This window comes from Protobothrops mucrosquamatus, unplaced genomic scaffold (genome assembly GCF_001527695.2).
Source record: "Protobothrops mucrosquamatus isolate PMUCROS unplaced genomic scaffold, P.Mucros_1.0 scaffold12, whole genome shotgun sequence".
Lineage (NCBI taxonomy): Eukaryota > Metazoa > Chordata > Lepidosauria > Squamata > Viperidae > Protobothrops > Protobothrops mucrosquamatus.
In genome coordinates, this window is record NW_015386399.1 from 444,747 (window position 1) to 461,758 (window position 17,012).

At 40.8% G+C, this 17,012-nt stretch overlaps 1 protein-coding gene across 1 annotated transcript in view; it reads left to right on the top strand.

The window, feature by feature from the left end:
• STK31 (serine/threonine kinase 31) overlaps positions 1 to 16,357 on the top strand; it is a 59,667-nt gene extending 43,310 nt beyond the window's left edge. The window contains exons 18-23 of the mRNA XM_015810564.1: positions 1,576 to 1,701; positions 1,912 to 1,998; positions 4,483 to 4,632; positions 7,536 to 7,661; positions 9,482 to 9,550; positions 16,118 to 16,357. Coding sequence (XP_015666050.1) covers positions 1,576 to 1,701; positions 1,912 to 1,998; positions 4,483 to 4,632; positions 7,536 to 7,661; positions 9,482 to 9,550; positions 16,118 to 16,357 — 798 coding nt within the window. The remainder of the gene's footprint in view (positions 1 to 1,575; positions 1,702 to 1,911; positions 1,999 to 4,482; positions 4,633 to 7,535; positions 7,662 to 9,481; positions 9,551 to 16,117) is intronic.
• Positions 16,358 to 17,012: the final 655 nt, after the last annotated feature.

Here is a 17,012-nt window from a genome sequence, read left to right on the forward strand (position 1 = left end):
TCTTCAGCATTTTAGCAGCAGCCTGAAAATTTTGTGCCAAAATTGATTAATATTTAGAACTATTCTTAATTCCCTTTGCCTTGACTAAAGACCCAGTTCCAACTGAAGAAAAGCTGCCCCAAAGCATAGTACTGCCACCACTATGGACTGTGGATATGGTGTATTTTTGGTGACGTGCAGTGTTGTTTTTTGCACCAAACATATTTTTTGGAATTACGGTGAAAAAAATCAGCCTTGGTCTTAGCAGACCATAACACATTTTTCCACATGCTTTTGTCAGACTTGTATATGGGAAATTGTTGCCACATGTAATACACAATCAGTACTTGCCAGAAATCCCTGCAACTTCTTTAATGTTACTGTAGGTCTCATGGCAGCTTCAAAGATCAGTTTTCTTGTTTTTCCCCATCAATTTTAGAGGGACATCCAGTTCTTGGAAATTGATGATGCCATTTTTTTCCCATTTGTTGATGATTATCTTTCCTGTGTTCCATGGTATATCCTAATGGATGCCTTCCAACAATGAGATCCCATTGATGCCTTATAAGCTCTTTGCAGACTATGGCTTTTGCTTTAAGAGGCAACTGAGTAAATGTCAGAAAATTTCCACCAGAACAATTAAACTTTATATGGGCTTGATTAGAGCCACTTTAATTAATGACAGGTATGTATTGACTACTTTTTAACATTGGTTTGAATGTGATTACAGCCACATCCCTAGGGTATGCGTACTTATGCAGCCAAATTATTCTAGTTTTGCATTAGTGTTTTTTCCCCTAAAAGATTTCAGTTTGTTTTTTATTTGTATTGTACAGCTTATATGTTATGTTGAAGGTGAAAAAATTCTGAAGTGATTTAGCTCCTTCTGAGTTTTACATCTCAAAAACATGGCATTTAAATGGGTGTGTAGACTTTTTTTTATCCACTGTAGTTCAAGTTCATTTTCTTGGGTAGCTAAACTGAATTATCTGGTTTTGCCTTTTGAATATGGAGAAATCAGCAATTTAAATCCACTTTTCAGAGAGCATGCTGGCTGAGATTTCTGACAACCATGCCATTTTAAAAAGCTAATTACTATGGCAACTTGAAATAGCGGTAAAGCTTATTTCCAGTTCTAGCTCTGCCTGTATTAGCAGTCACCATTCCTGTTTATTGACTTGGTAGGTATTTAGGATCATCTGAAAATTGACACACATCCTAATCTTGGTAAAAAGCAGCTTTGGATAGAGAAGATGATATATGTCTTTAGATAACTACCTAGAAATTACACATGTGTTTATTCAGATTATAGACTACAGTTGTTGCCAAATGTAACTCCTCTCCTATTCTTATCTGTCCTTCTAGCTGTCATTGTTCTGAAAGTGAGAAACACAGTATTATTAGAATGCAGTTATTTTCATTTGGAAATTGTGGGCTATAGTGTGTACTTTATTATTCAAAAGCAATAAAGATTCCATTGATTAATTCAGAAAATAGAAACATTATTTGGTAGAAATGGTTCCCTTTTTCATATTCTGGGAAATAGTTTAATAATCTCACAGAACAGTTTTTTACTACCCGAATTTATCTTTTCAGGGATATATTGTGGATATGAATATTGAAACTCAAATAATAGAAAGAGCAGCAAAGTATCACAAAGTTTGGAAAGAATTAAGGGAGGAATCTTGTTTAATGCAATCATTGTTCCTGTTTTTATCCAAGGCAAGTTGTACATTGAAGTGTATTTTTTCCCTTTGTTACTTCTGCGTAAAAAGTTCAAAGATCTCATAAAGAAATCCTTTCCCTGCTTTAAGATAAGACTCTTTAAATTTATATAAATGATATAAAAACACAAATAGGAAAGTGTTTCATTGGGATGATATTTGATGTTTTCTATTCCTGCACATAAAACTTTTGTTTTTATTTGTTAAGTCTGATCCTATGATATATCTAATGATTCCATACTATGCTGGAGCAAACCTGGGGACATTGCAGATGACAGCACCTTTAACCCCACAAGTAAGTAATCACCTTCTTGAATTTCTAAACCAACCTTTTACCCTTGCATTCCTTAGTTTGTTAGGTCCACTAGCTGGGGAATTCTGGGAATTGCCATTCTAAAATATCTAGACATCATTAAATTTGGAAAAAGCTGTTCTAATCAGTGAATGCAGTTTTTTTTTTTACAGATTATATTATCTATATCTTCCATAGCTAAATTTAATCAAAGTAGCTCATGGTTGACATTAAAACTGTGTATTTATAGTTGGAAAGCTTAAGAAGCATGCAAATAGTTTTTATGGGTTTTCTATAGATACCTGGGATGTATTTTTTTGCTTGTATCATTTTTGTTTAAAAAATACTTCCTTTAGCAAATTTAATTTAATGTCGAACATCTTCAATCAGCGTAAATGAATACATTGGTAACTTCAAAAATATATTTCAGATGTTCCTATACTATATTGATTGATATAGTATACCAGGGCTTTTCAACTGGTGGTAGGCATACCACTGGTGGTACGTTGGCACCTGGCAGGTGGTATGCATACGATGGGTTGAAAAGCACTGTAAAAAAAAAGTGTAAAAGTGGATGAGTTGAAGCGGCGGCAGCGCCACACAGGTCTGAGAGAATCAGCTGGAGCTGCGCAAGGTGTTGCCTGGGTCCTACTGAGAGCCCAGGATTGGCACATGCAGCTACAGCTGATTGGCGGCAGGTCTAGAATCTTTTGCCTCCTACCCTTGGCCACACCTTCTCCTCCTTGAGCCTCCCGCCTCCGCCCATTTGCCTCCAGCATTCCTCCTTGGAGCAGCATGTGATTGCCGATAGGTGATTGCAGGGGCTTTGGGTGGAATGCGACTTCTGCGGTTGAAGTGGGGGCATGGGCGGCATGTTGGGGTGCTAGTTGGCTATCCCACCAAAGATTCCCTAACCTTAAAACAGCTCTTGGGTGGCAACAGTTACCCAGCACAAGGGGCTCAGGAGAAAGAGATGCCAGCAATGCTAACTCCCAAGACTGAGGGACTCAGAGGCAGCTACAAGCAGGGGAGGCAGGGAGGAGGGGGGCAAAGAAAGGAAATCAAACCTGATTGACAGGGAGCATAGTAACCCTGCTCCTACTTTGCAGAGGGCATATCCCTATCGTCCCCAGCGCAGCAGGGGTCTTTCTGCTGCATCGTTGTGCAGACAAAAGGGGGGCTCTGGTGAGGGGCAGGATTACGTTTTTCAGTGCCAACTTCAAACAGCCACTAAGCAAAGTGTTGTAAGTCGAGGACTACCTGTATTTTATCACTTTTTTTCTTTTTTTGGTCATCAGGTTTTTGACACCTTGCTAGGTGACTGGTGGTACTCGAATATTGCCATATCCTAAAAGTAGTACAGTCGGTGGGAAAGCCCTGTAGTATACTATACTGATTAATTGGCTGTTGAATATGGAATATTCAGAGAGTTTTCTCCATTATTTCTCTTGATCTTTGAATGTATGTATGTGAGTGTTGTGGATATATTCAGTGTCACACTTTGTTTTTAGTGTTCTTTACAAGATGCCTTTTTTCCCCCGTGACTGATTATTGAATTTGCTGGTTGACTTGCTCTTTACCCCTAGCCCAATGCTTATCCCAAACAGCGTTTTTTCCTCTTTCAAGAAATAACCATCAAGAAGTAAATGCCAGCTTCCATCAGCCCCATCTACTTTCCCCCCAAAGGCTGATTTGTGCCTATGTAGTATATCCTAGCCCAGGGGTAGGCAACCTCGGCTCTTTTATGACTCATGGACTTCAACTCCCAGAATTCCTGAGTCAGCATAGCTGACTCAGGAATTCTGGGAGTTGAAGTCCATAAGTCATAAAAGAGCCGAGGTTGCCTACCCCTGTCCTAGCCCTACTGAAGGAATCTGGCCAAGAAAAAGGAAGAGGTTGCAGTCACTCCCTTCTGACCTCCTTAGTAGCTGAGCAATGTGATTTTTTTTTAAATGTACTGTACACCTATTAGTTAATTGTAGGAGGCAAAAGCAATATTGATTTCAGATTCTCATATTGTAGAACCCATATTTAATGTATATTTTTGCTGTAAAATTGATCCTAGTTAGCACTTTCCCCCGTTTTGCTTTCCAGAGAATAAAAAGATGTTAGAAATGTTATACTTAGAACTCCCATCTTATCCCTTGTCTAGCCATTAGCAGAGTGGGTAATCTCCTTCCCCAGAAGAATGATGGAGGAATGAAAAAAAGGATTCTGTTCTATGGCCTCCAGCAAAGTTTAAACAATTATTAGTTTTTAAAATAACTGTTGACAAAATGTTTTTCACCTTTGAAATCTGAATTAATTGTCCTATGCTACTGAATGAAGCTTAGGAAAATTAATGCTTTATAGGAAACTATAAATTCAGTTTGATAGAAGTTTTGAAAGTAGTTTTTTCTCTTGTTTTTTCATTGGATGTGTAATAAGCATTTTTTGAAATCCTTCTGGGAACACTGATCTTATAGGATCTTTCTTTTATCACTTTAGGAAACATTAAAAGTAATGAAAGGAGTGGCACGTGGTCTGTGTGCACTACACAAAGCTGATATAATTCATGGATCATTGCATAAAAACAATGTGTTTGCATTGAATAGAGAACAGGGAATTGTTGGAGATTTTGATTTCACCAAATCTGAGGTAAAACAATATTTTCATTATAAATAAATAGGAATTGCACAGTGTAACTTAATAGCACAAATACTATCACTTTTTTGGATGTGTAAAATCCAAGGAATTTGAGGAATTACTCAGTTTAGTGTTTTTATTTATCAGCAAAGTATAACAGAGAAGAATAAATTCTTCAGTGGCGGTATGATAGGGCCTTCCAGAAAAGTAACAAGATGGGGGGGGGGTCAATCTTATCTTTAGGGTAATTATATTCCATAAGGAGGGAGCCATCACCGAGAAAGACCTATTTCTTGGTCTCAGCATATGTATTTCCGTAATAGATGGGATCAGCAACATACATTGCCTTCTTGCCCTGGAGAGCTGGGTGGATGTAAATGTGGGGAGGTAATCTTTCAAATAAACTGGCCCTCAGCCATGTAGGGCTTTAAAGGTGATAACCAGCATTTTAAGTTGCACCTGGAAGCAAATTGACAATCAGTCCAATTTTCCCAAAAGAGATGACACATGCAAATCTAGTCTTTTGCAAAAGTTTGTAGCTGTTACAGTCTGAACCAACTGAAGCTTCATATTCTTCAAGAGTAGCCCCATATAGAGCTCGTTACAAAAGTCCAAATGAGGTGACCGGGATAGAGGTAACTATGAGAAGGACGGATTGGTTCAGGAATAAGCATTACTAGCATATAACCCATAGTTGTACAAAGACCCTTACAATCTTGATTATCACCTGCACCTCAAGCTGGAGTTGCAAGTCCAGGACAACCCCCAGATTACATACCTGTTCTGCCTGGGGCAATGCAACTTCATCCATAACCAAAGATAGTAATTCACCAAGAACTAAGGAGACCTGAACCCAACTCTCTTGATCTTAGTAGGGTCCAATTTTAGTCTGCCCTTCCCATCCAGATCTTTGGGCACTGAAAGAGAGCGGTTGTGGCATCGCTGAACTCACTATGGGCAGAGATACATAGTTGAATATCATCAGCACATTAATGATATCATACTCCATGGTGACAGATGATCTTCCCTTCATATAGATATTAAAGGAGCGGAAACAGCACGGATCCCTGCGGGAATCGGGCCAAGGGTCGGGATTCTTGCTCCCAGCTAACACTGATGAAAAGTGTAGAAAGGAAATAAACCAGGATATCATAGTCTCCCCCCCCCCAAAAAAAAATAAAATAAAAATAATCCTCGGAGCTATTCCAGAAGGTTACCATGGTCAGTGGTATCGAAAACTACTGAAAGGTCAACTTGAGAAAGGACAGATGTGTTATTCCTGTCCTGCTCCCCCTAGAGAGTGCGACCAATACTGTTTCCATTCCATATCCAGACCAGAATCCCAGGAAAAGTTCAGATAATATGCTTCAGCAAAGATCCTCTGGAGTTGCAGCACGACTATCTTCTCAACAACCTTTCCCAAAAAGGAGAGGCTGGAGACAGGATGAAAATTGTCCATCAGGGTGGGATCTAGTAATGGCTTCTTAAGAAGGGGTGAACCACAACAGCTTTAAAAAACTGGGGTAGGACCACTTTCCAAGGAAACATTCACCACCTCTAGTACTCACCCATGTGTCACCTCCTGGAAGTCTTCTATCAGCTGTGGGGAGACAGATCTAATAGGTGGCCAAACTCACATTTCCTAGAATCCTGTCCACTTTCTAAGGAATTATAGGTTCAAACCATTTCCCAATAATGATGCAAGAACCTTCCTAGGGCATCTCCATTCGACTGATATCCATGCCTACATGGACAATTGTGGACACATTCAAGTGACTTTATCTGTCAGAAAATCAGCAAATTTCTCAGCGTATCCTTGCAAGTAGTTCTCCAAGTCCTCCTTATTTATGAGGACTCATGTCACCTTAAAAAGGATTGCTGGGCAATTATCTGCAGATGCAATTTGTGCGAAATATTTTTGCTTCACTGAATGAATTGCCAAAGATAGACTTTAATAGCAGTTCTTACTTATGTTCAATTGAATTTGTTCTTCATTTCCACTAGTGGTGCTCTAGTCTAGATGTCTTAATCTCTCGTTTCTCTTAGTTCTTCTGTGTACTAAGAATGGTGAGATCCACAGGTCGAGAGGCTGCTTGGGTGTAACTGTCTAAAACCTCAGTCATTCTCTTATTCCAAGAGGTGACAAGTATGCAGCAGATTCTCAGTTATAGCACCCTCTCCTTTTGAACCAGTCAGCTTTATTGGTTGCATGGGAGAGACCAATTTAGTAGATCTCGCCTCCTTGTGAATGAGTGCAGCCTGGAAATACGCATAGCCACAAAACTGTTATCTGACCATTACGGGGCACCAATGATAGTTCTGTCAATTCCAGGTCATAAGGGCATCGCTCCAAGAAGAATACCAAATTTGGGTGTGTGATCTCTATTTCTAGGCAGGCCTAAATTCCCACACTACCTCTGACCCCACTCCCAAGGAAGGCAGATTGAAGTCCCCCAGGGGGACCTAACCTAGGGAACTCCACCACTAACTCTGTAATAAAGTCTAGGAGCTCAAGCAGGGAAACTGCTATGCAGTAGGGAAGCTGGTATAATAGCAGCAATCTCAACTGGTTCCTAGAATCCATTGTAAGAAAAAAGTCTCCCACCCAAGCATTTGTGGAGACTTTGCAGCCAGAGTGTCTTGGATAACAACAACCATGCCAGCTCTCCTTATTGCAGGCTGACCTGGCATTTAAAAGCAGTAGCTTAAGACCTGCTTTGCTATTGATCTGCTGACCAGATAAAGAGGCCGAGTTTAAGTCTCCTGCAATTGTATCTCCCATACCTGACGCCACCGAAATATAATATCTGAATAGCGTCAATAGCAATAGACCTCATATCGCAGACAATGGGCTCAATATGGCTGGGGATAAGAGTCAAAGACTCTATATAACCTCTGGATTGTTTTACTTTCAGAGCAAGCGTGCTTTGTCAGCTTTTATGACTTTGAATGGCTTGAGCTTAATTTCCCCAGAGCTAAGAAATGGTCAGCCACCTTCTCCAGCTTCGGATATGTATGTTTTTGGTTGTCTGCTTTACTGGGTATGTAAATCTTTGGTCACAGGCATTGCTGTATCGCAGCATCTCTCTTCTGTTTTGATAACTTTGTGTTTGTCTAAGGATTTATATGGTGCTTTTTAGAGCAGGGCTTTTCAACCTGTGGTACATTAGCAAGTGGCGGGTGGTACACGGCCCTGCCCAGCCAAGTGTAGTGGAGGAAGGAACAAGCCAGCGCAGGGCAGGACTTACTGTGAGAGTCCTCTGGAGCTGCAGGGCTGCTGGGGTGAGGCAAAGGCCCCAGGCTCACTTCTGGCTCACCCGGATGGGAAAGGAGGAGGAGGGGGGTGGAGACAGGAGAGGCTATAAAAGGAGGCAGTTTGGATGGGAGAGGGAGAGAGGAAAAAAAAAAGCAGCCTTGGGAGGGGGTGGAGTCAACTCTAGCTGCACTGAAGGGAAAGAAGGAGGAGGGTGGGAGGAGAGGAGAGGAAATCCACACCTTCTTGTGGCAGTCATCCATGCTGGCAGCAACAAACAGGCAAGAAACGCAGCGGGGGAGGGGTTGCCCTCCACAAGGAATGAAGAAAGGCAGCATCTGCTGGAGGTGGGGGAGGGAGATCGAGAGTGGAAGGATTCTTATGTGCTTTTGTGACTTTGAAGTTCAGGGATTTGTGCAATGTGGGCTTTGTGTTCTTAAGGAGTGTTTGGCAATTTCTATTTGGCTGATGGCTGATGTCTCCTGTTAGCTTCTATTGCTCTGCTATTGTTAGCTGTATATTTTGCTGCAAGGGATTTTGAAGTATTTTTCTCCTGAATGGATTTTTCCTGTAGCATTCCTTTACTTATGAATGGAGCCATTTGGGGAGGCTGCCTTAGCCGGCAGCCAGTACTTACTACATTTGTTTTTTTCTTTCTTAAGTGCTGGCTGCTGGCTCCTTAACTTTCCTTTCTAGCCAGTAGCTAATTCTTAAAGGGGAATGCACCTTTTTAACCTAGTTCCTTCAGCACTTGTCTTTTCTGTCTCTGGAGACTTTTCCTTGTTTGATGAATATATGGAAGAGGGAAAATATGGGAGGGTGTTTTCAAATTCTTCCTTCAGAAGGAGATGGGAATGAGAAAGAGGGAGGCAGGGAAGGAGGGAGAGAAGTCCCGCCTTAGCACTTGGCCACCAGCAGCCCTGCCACTGACTTTGCTTGTCAAAAGGTTGCAAAAGGGGATCACAAGACCCTGGAACACTGTGATCATCATAAATATGAATCAGTTGCCAAGCATCCAAATATAAATCACATGACCCCGGGCATGCTGCAATGGTCATAAGTGTGAAAAATGGTCATAAGTCATTTCAGTGCAATTGCAACTTTGAACGGGGTTTTTTGGGGGGGTCATCAAGTTTTTGTTATCTTGCTAGGTGGTACTCGAATATTGCCATATCCTAAAAGTGATACAATCGGTGAAAAGGTTGAAAAGCCCTGTCTTAGAGAAGATATTAAAAAAATAATGATAGCCAATGTAATAGAATGAATATTTGAAAATTAAAGTATTACAGTTTTCATAATTATTAAATCAAGTTGTGTTTACTGCACTTTTTTGTTATACTGTTGGTAATCTTACCAGTTGAGCCAGGAATGTTTATTTTGGGCCAGCTTGATCTCTAAATGGAATTAGTGCATGCCAAAGAAGCCTAACATAGGAAAAGGAAAAAAAAGAAGTGGATAGGAGAACAGAACCAGACGAAGAGTACACAGGAAATTCAGTGCTGAGGGAATGCAGATGCCCGGGGGGGGGGGGGGGAGAAAAAGTTTGGGCAGTGCAATGTTTAGTTTATTGATCTTTGAGAATAATTTTGTAATCTTTTAAATGTGCAGCTATTTATTGGAAAGCAAGAATTGAAAACAAATGGAGATGGAACTCCTCAAATTGATGGCTTAAATATGGTATGTTTTTTTCCAACTGAAATATTTCAGATTAAATGCAGAATTGGCTGTTTTTTAATGCATGTTAAATAAAAAAATTAAGACATGTAAGACATAAAGTGACAACTATTTATACAAAACCTTTCAAAACAGTTTCATATTGCTGATCTCCAGGAAAATGAAAAGATCGGTATAAAGTATGAAGAACAGAGGCTACGTATTGTTCAAGTATTGCTAACTAATTTGATTATTTCATATAATTGCAAGGATTGGTTCTGGAAGAATGAAATATAACCAAAATGAATAGAAAACTGGAGCAATCACTGGAAAAAGATTATACTGTTGCTAATCACATAACATTCAATTATGCATGCTGTTCAGAATGTGAATAATTTTCTTATTTTTTTAATATCACAAGAACTTGGATGATCCAAGGTTACAGTATCATGATTTATTCTGCTTTTAAAAGGATTAGATAAACTCATAGATTAAGGTCATCAATATTCATAGGGCAGTGATGGCGAACCTTTTAGAGACCCAGTGCCCAAACTGCAACCCAAAACCCACTTATTTATCACTGGGTGCCGGGTGGGCGTGGCCGCAGTGGTCATGGCAGACTAGGTGGGCAGGGCCAGGGCGGCAGGGGCCAATCCCTCACCATCTCGGGCATGGCATGTGTGCCCACAGAGCCTGCACACATGCCATAGGTTCGCCACCACTGTAATAGGAATTGTAAATGTATCAGACTTTGTATGCCTCTCCTTTGGAAATTGGTATAAATCTGGGTAAACCAATTTTGCAAGATTGGTACATTTTATTTGATAAAATCAAATTTTATTAAAAGAAATATTTTTAAAAAATCAAATATAAAAGTTTATTTAAATTTAAATAACAAAATATAAATATTCAATGCTAAGAAGAAATATAACTTATGAAGTTACCCTGTTCATATGGAAACAAAAACTGGGTTGCCTAGCTAAAAAACAATTTGAAAATGTAAGACATAGTTCCAATTAGATTATCAAATAGAGACATTTACCATCTTGCTAAGAAATTATATTATCTGAATTACATGCAAAATCAGATTTCCTGACTCCTCCCCCTTGCTAATGAGAGGATTGGAGTTTCTTTTGATAACAAGGAGAAGCTGCTAGATAAGAGGTGGAGTGTAACACCTCAGGTGAAGTAGAAGCAGGGGAATATCTGTTTCAGAGGTTATTTATATAATATAATTATCCCTCCTGCAGATACTTTTCAGCCTGAGGTGAATGAATGTCTGCAGTCTGCCTGACATATGGAGTTCACTGTACTGGGAACACAAGTTGTTTCCACAATAAGCCCCATGTTTTGTTGGTATGGGGCATATCATTGGGACTCAGTCTCAAATTCAGTGCTTGATATCTCTGTGATGCCCCTTCTCCCACAAAAAATCTAAATTAGATACACCAGTGCTTTCAGTAATATTTTCCCCATTTGCATTTCAATTTTGTTTCTAGCTGTTAATTTATAACAGACTTCTTATGGCAGCAGGCTAGAAAACAGGAGACTGTGAGTTCTAATCATGAATTAGCCTGAAAGCCATCTGGATGACCTTGTCTGGTCACTCTTAGCCCAACTCACCTCACAGGGTGGTTGTTATGGGGAAAATAGAAGGAGGAGGAAGGTATTTTGGAATGTTTACCGCTTTGAGTTGTTTATAAAAATAGGGTTATTGATTGAATGAATAAATATTAGTCCCAATTATTAGGACTAATAGATTTTTTTTGTAACTCTTGGCTCATAAGCATACATATTTACCAATTCTTGTGACTTAAGCAAGTATGACTAATATGTTATTTAGTTTGTTTTTACAAACCAGTTTCTTTGCATTTTTTCTGACAATTTTTTAAATATATGTTTAATTCCCATCAGAGGATTTTACTGATCATATTTTTTTATTTGTCCTGTTTTAATGTTGTTTCATAGACAGTGCACTGTGGTATAAACAAAAGCTAGACTGAAAGCAATAATGTTACTTACAAGGGCAATTTTCCTATAACTTTGACTAGCTTCTACCGTGTTTCCCTGAAAGTAAAACCCAGCCCGAAAGTGAGCCCTAGCTTGATTTTTGGGGGTGGGCCAAAAAGCCCTACCCCAAAAATAAGCCCTAGTTTTGGGGCGAGACACATGCCTAAAAATCAAGCTGGGGTAGGGGGATGAAGCTGTCTGCCAGCACCTTTACCTTACCAGTAGAACCATCACAGCCAAGCCTCTCAAGCCCTGACACTTGTAAAGCCCCGTGGCTCATCACACCAGTGCCGCCGCTTGTGACAGGAAGTTACACAGAGCTGTAACAGAGATGGCACTTTGGGCCATCTCTGCTGCTCGTGGCAGGATGCCGCATGGTGCTTAGGGCTGTTTCCGCTGCTCTTGGTACGACACTGTGTGGCTCTTTGGGCCATTTCCGCTGCTCGCGGCAAGAAGCCGCGCGGTGCTTTGGGCCGTTTCCGCTGCTTGCAGCAGGATGCTGTGTGGCTCTTTGGGCCATTTTGGCTGCTCGTGGCAAGAAGCCGCATAGCATTTCGGGCCATTTCTACTGCTTGCAGCAGGACATTGCATGGCTCTTTGGGCTGTTTCCACTGCTCGCGGCAAAAAACCGCATGGCGTTTGAGCTGTTTTCGCTGCTTGTAGCAGGATGCTGCGTGGCTCTTTGAGCTGTTTCCACTGCTCGCGGCAGGATGCTGCATGGCCTCCTGCCACGAGCGACGGCAATGGCCCAAAGAGCCGTGCGGCTTCTTGCCACAAGTGGCAGCAAGCAGCCACTGAAGAAGTCAAGCAGCGGTGCAACAGGTGTCAGGGTGTGGGAGGCCTGGCTTTGGTGGTCCTAAGGTAAGACATCCCCCCAAATTAAGACCTAGTGCCTCTTTTGGAGGCAAAAAATAATATAAGACTTTGTCTTATTTTCAGGGAAACACGGTAATATGCAGAAAAGAAATAGTCAAAGCGTTATCTCCAATAGTTTTTTCCTACTAATTTTTAATATTCTGACCTTTTCTTTGAAGGTACAGATAGTCCTTGAGATAAGACTGTAATGGAGCCTGCCCATTACTGTTGCATGTCACAATGGCTGTTAAGCAAAATGGTTTCACTTAACAACCCCACATCCTGCTTTCCTTGATGCAATTGTTAAACAACCATGAGGGTGCACAGGGTTCCTCAGGATAGGGGAGAATCTGGGAGGCCTACAACAAGCCCAGCTTTACTTCCCCCTGGTCTCTCAAGGCTACTCCCACCTTCTGAGGCATATCATGCTCTGCTTCGCATCCCTCAGGGTTCCTGCAGTCCTTCAGCTTCCTTCCCATCCAGTGACAAGGGAGATCAAATCATCTGGAGCTTGCAAACCTCCAAACGCCTTCCCACCCAGCAAGCAAGGGGACATTAGGCCATACTCAGTTTGCAAACTCAAGCAAGTGTGGGAGATCAGGCTGGCTGGAGTTCACAAACTCCAGCGAGTAAGGGGAGATCCCACCCAAGGACTTGCAGGACTCTGCTTGCAGTTCAACCTTTTTGTGTTTTGCAGGTTCTAACAGAGGCAACCAACCCAATATAGGATCAGTTTCTTACAGATCTATTCTCTTGGCAATTTCATGCTATTTTGTAACAGGTCTATTCTCACAATTCTGTAGAGGTTTTTTCTTTTAAAGAGGCACAATTTTTAAAGAGGTTCCATTTGTTTATGGAGTTTACAGAGCCTCCTTAAAAAGGGATTCCTCTACAGGTGTGTAACACCTGCTTTATTTGTATGTTTTTGACTCTTGGTTCACTTGCAAGATATTTTAACCATAATTTAGATTTTTTTTAGTAGTGTCACTACATACGCTATCCAGGCATGTTAAGAGTATTCCTCTCTGGATTCAATGCTCTTAGCTGTTGGTTGTACATATAAAAGTCTCTCTATTAGTGCTATTTTCTTTTTTCATTGTTCTGCATTTCTATTTTATAATACTTTTTTCCCAGTGAATTTGCAGTTTAACAACAATAATATATTAAAGTTATATCCCACCTGATTCTCTATAACTCTGGGTGGCTAATAACAATCAAATAAAGAAATTACAGTAAAATCAATAAAACATAAATTAAATATGGCAAACATAACAGACCAGAAGGAAGCCTCTCACTCTCTTTCCTTCACTTGAGTGAAGGGCTTTTGTTTTCCTAAAATAGTTAACTTTATTGTCATTTTTTACCGCGGGCACACTGGCACACATTAAAAGTGAAATTCTGTTGCCTGTTATCAAAAGTGTACACATACATAACAAACATGTAAACATGCTATATGTGACATGTATATATCTACACCCTTACATATAAATAACATAAATATTAATCACTGTCCATCTTGAATACATAGCAGAAAAAGGAAGTTCACAAGGTTAATACTGTATGGAACAAAACTGTGACTGAATCTGGATGTTCTGCTTCAGATACCACGAAGCCTCCTCCCAGAAGGTAAAAAGGAAAACAGGTCGTGAAGAGGATGTGTAGTGTCCCAGGCAATCCTGCAGACCCTGCTCAAGCATTGCTTATATGCTATGTCCTGTATAGAAGGGAGTGAACTGCCAATAATCTTTTCTGCCATCCTCACTACTCTCTGCACCGCCTTCCTGTCTGAGGCAGTGATGCTTCCAAACCAGACTGTAATGCAATATGAAAGGATGCTCTCGATCATTCCTTTATAGAAAGTAGTAAGGACAGGGAAAGGAAGATGTACTTTTTTCATGTGACGCAGAAAATGCAGGCGCTGCTCTGCCCACTTCACCAAGTGTCTTGCTGTTGAGCAACCACACCAGCCTACTCATTAGCTGCATTCCCAGAAATTTGATGGTGCTAACTATCTCCACAGGTGAATCATTAATACATAGAAGAGCATGGCTGTGCCTGCCTTTTCAGAAATCAACAACGATCTCTTTTTTTCCAGCATTTAAAACTAGGCTTTTTTTCCTACACCAGTTCACCAAATCCTCTACCTCCTTTGGTAAGCACCCTCATTGTCACCTTGAATAAGGCCCACAACTGTTGTATTGTCTGCATACTTCATAATATGGTTGGTGGCAAGCCTTCTACACCCTGGGTCAACAGGGTGAACAGTGGACTTAGGATGCAGTCCTAGGGAAAACCTGTGCTTAAGAAAATGATGTTAGAAATATTAGTCCCAACATGCACATACTGGGGCTTGTCAATAAGAAAATCAAGAATCCAGTTGCACAAAGGAGTACCATGTTTTCCCGAAAATAAGACCCGATCTTATTTTCTTCTGGGTTCTGAAATAAGCACTCGGGCTTGTTTTCAGGGGAGATCTTACATTACCAGTAGGTGGCCAGTGCGCGGGGGAGGGGTATGGCGTAGTCTGCACATGGAGTGGAGACACAGTGTGGTGGCGATAGGCCAGCCTTGGAGCATGGTGGTGGAACAACTACAGTATGGTAAAGGTACCGTATGACAGAGTTTAGGCAGGCGGGCATGCATGCCTTTCCTGTGCCAGGCCGGGCGGGGTGGTGGCAGAAGGGTGCCGAGGTGGGGGCGGCCAGGCTGATGCTCCAGGTGGAGTGGGGAGGGTTGCCCCAGAGACGGAATAGCTCTTTCTTTTTGAACTCATCTTGTCAGGAGTCAAAATATTCCCTTTGAATCTGCCATTAAATTAAATCATTAAACTGGGGGGTGGGTCAAACTTGATTTTATTGAGGGTTAGTGTTGGGGTAAGGCATTGTGGTTGCCCCCCTGGGTAAGGAGTGAGGGTTAGGGTTGGGGGGGTGAGGGTTAGGATTGCATTGGAGTTGGAAATCAGGGCCATGTGGGTCAGAGGGGGGATCTGACAAGCCTCATGTAGTATTGGGCGCGATATGCGATGTGTCATGCCGTGAGCGGCTGAAACCAGCCACAGAACCAATGGGGCAGCGTGAGAGGCTGCAGCAGGGTACCGGTAAGCAGGGCATGTTGGTCAGATTCCCCCTCCCCCACCGGCTGTGTCTCGTCGCAGCAGTCCTGAAAGCTCCCCCCCTCCTCACCTCGTGTTTGGTAGCAACCAGACGGAATTAGCGGGTGGCCGGTTGCGCAAGATCTTAAGCAGGGCTTACTTTTGGAGTAGGGCTTATATTAGGCCCAACCCCAAAACTCAGGCTAGGGCTTACTTTCGGGGTAGGGCTTACTTTTGAGGTATTAAAGCCTAAAATGTCCAGTTTGTCTATTAGGTGTAGGTGCTGAGGAATGATTGTATTAAATGCTGAATTGAAGTTGACAAAAGTGCTCCAAGCTCAGATGGAAAACAGAAGAAATACAATGGATACATTAGGGAAGTCTGCATGATGAGCTCAAAATTTGGAAGATAGTGGAGGTGACATCATCAAAGGTTTACAGTATGTGAACATGATGCCATAGCTACCATCTTGCAGATTTTGCCTCTCACCTGCAGTAGAGCAAGCAATTTGTTTTTTTATTTCAGAGATATATAATAAAATGTTAATTACTCTTTCTGCAAAACAAATATTCCCATTTATTGATTTTGAATAATTGCACTTTGATTGAGTGATGTTTCATGCTTTTTCTTTCAAGGATGATAAAGTTAAATCTCTGCTTTCACAACTCCTTTGCTATGGTAATCGGATGACTGCAGAACAGGTGTTGAATGCCGACTGCTTCTTGTCGCCTGACCTGATTTCAGTTCCACTGGAAAGTGAACTGACTGAATATGACCTTTGGGAACTGAGACCAGAATATGTGTCTGATGAAAGGCTGGATGACAAGAGTGAACCTTCATCAGATAAAGATTCAGATGCGTATATGAGTGATTAGAATGCCAGTTCACAATAAATAAGATCAGGGTAACCTATACATCCCAAGATAGCCTTTTTCAGGAGAAGATACAAATACATCTTGAAAAATTATATATACATATGTTTTGGTATTATTTTTAAAAAAACAAGTGATACATAATATCTAGGGATATCAGTGTTTGACCTGAGTTATAGCTTTAGTTTTGTGAATGTTAAAATTTTCTTTATCTGCTGTCAAGTATTTTTTCCACTTGTCTTCCAGAAGTGAAAAACAACAGAATATGGGATTGAAGCTTCACATGTTACTTTAGAGAATTCTATAATTACATTATTTAAATTAACCAGAACTAGTTAAGTTAGCTAAGATCGAAGTATCCATAAATTAATATCTGGTATTGTTTTGGACATTATAATGTTGCTGAATTATTTGTAATTCTATTTCTTCTGTTCAGTTGCATGTCTGATTTTGCAATAACAGTATTACACCTATCTGAATAAAGTTTTGAAGCAAATATGTTGTGGTATTTGGATAAATTGTGATTTATAAATTAGAAGAAATTAGGTAGAGAAGATCATAAATTTATATATAAAGTAAGTATCCATTTATAAGAGGTGACTCTTTTGCAGTGTCAGGCTGCAACTCACCACTAGATGGAGGTCTTGGCTGTTAAGCA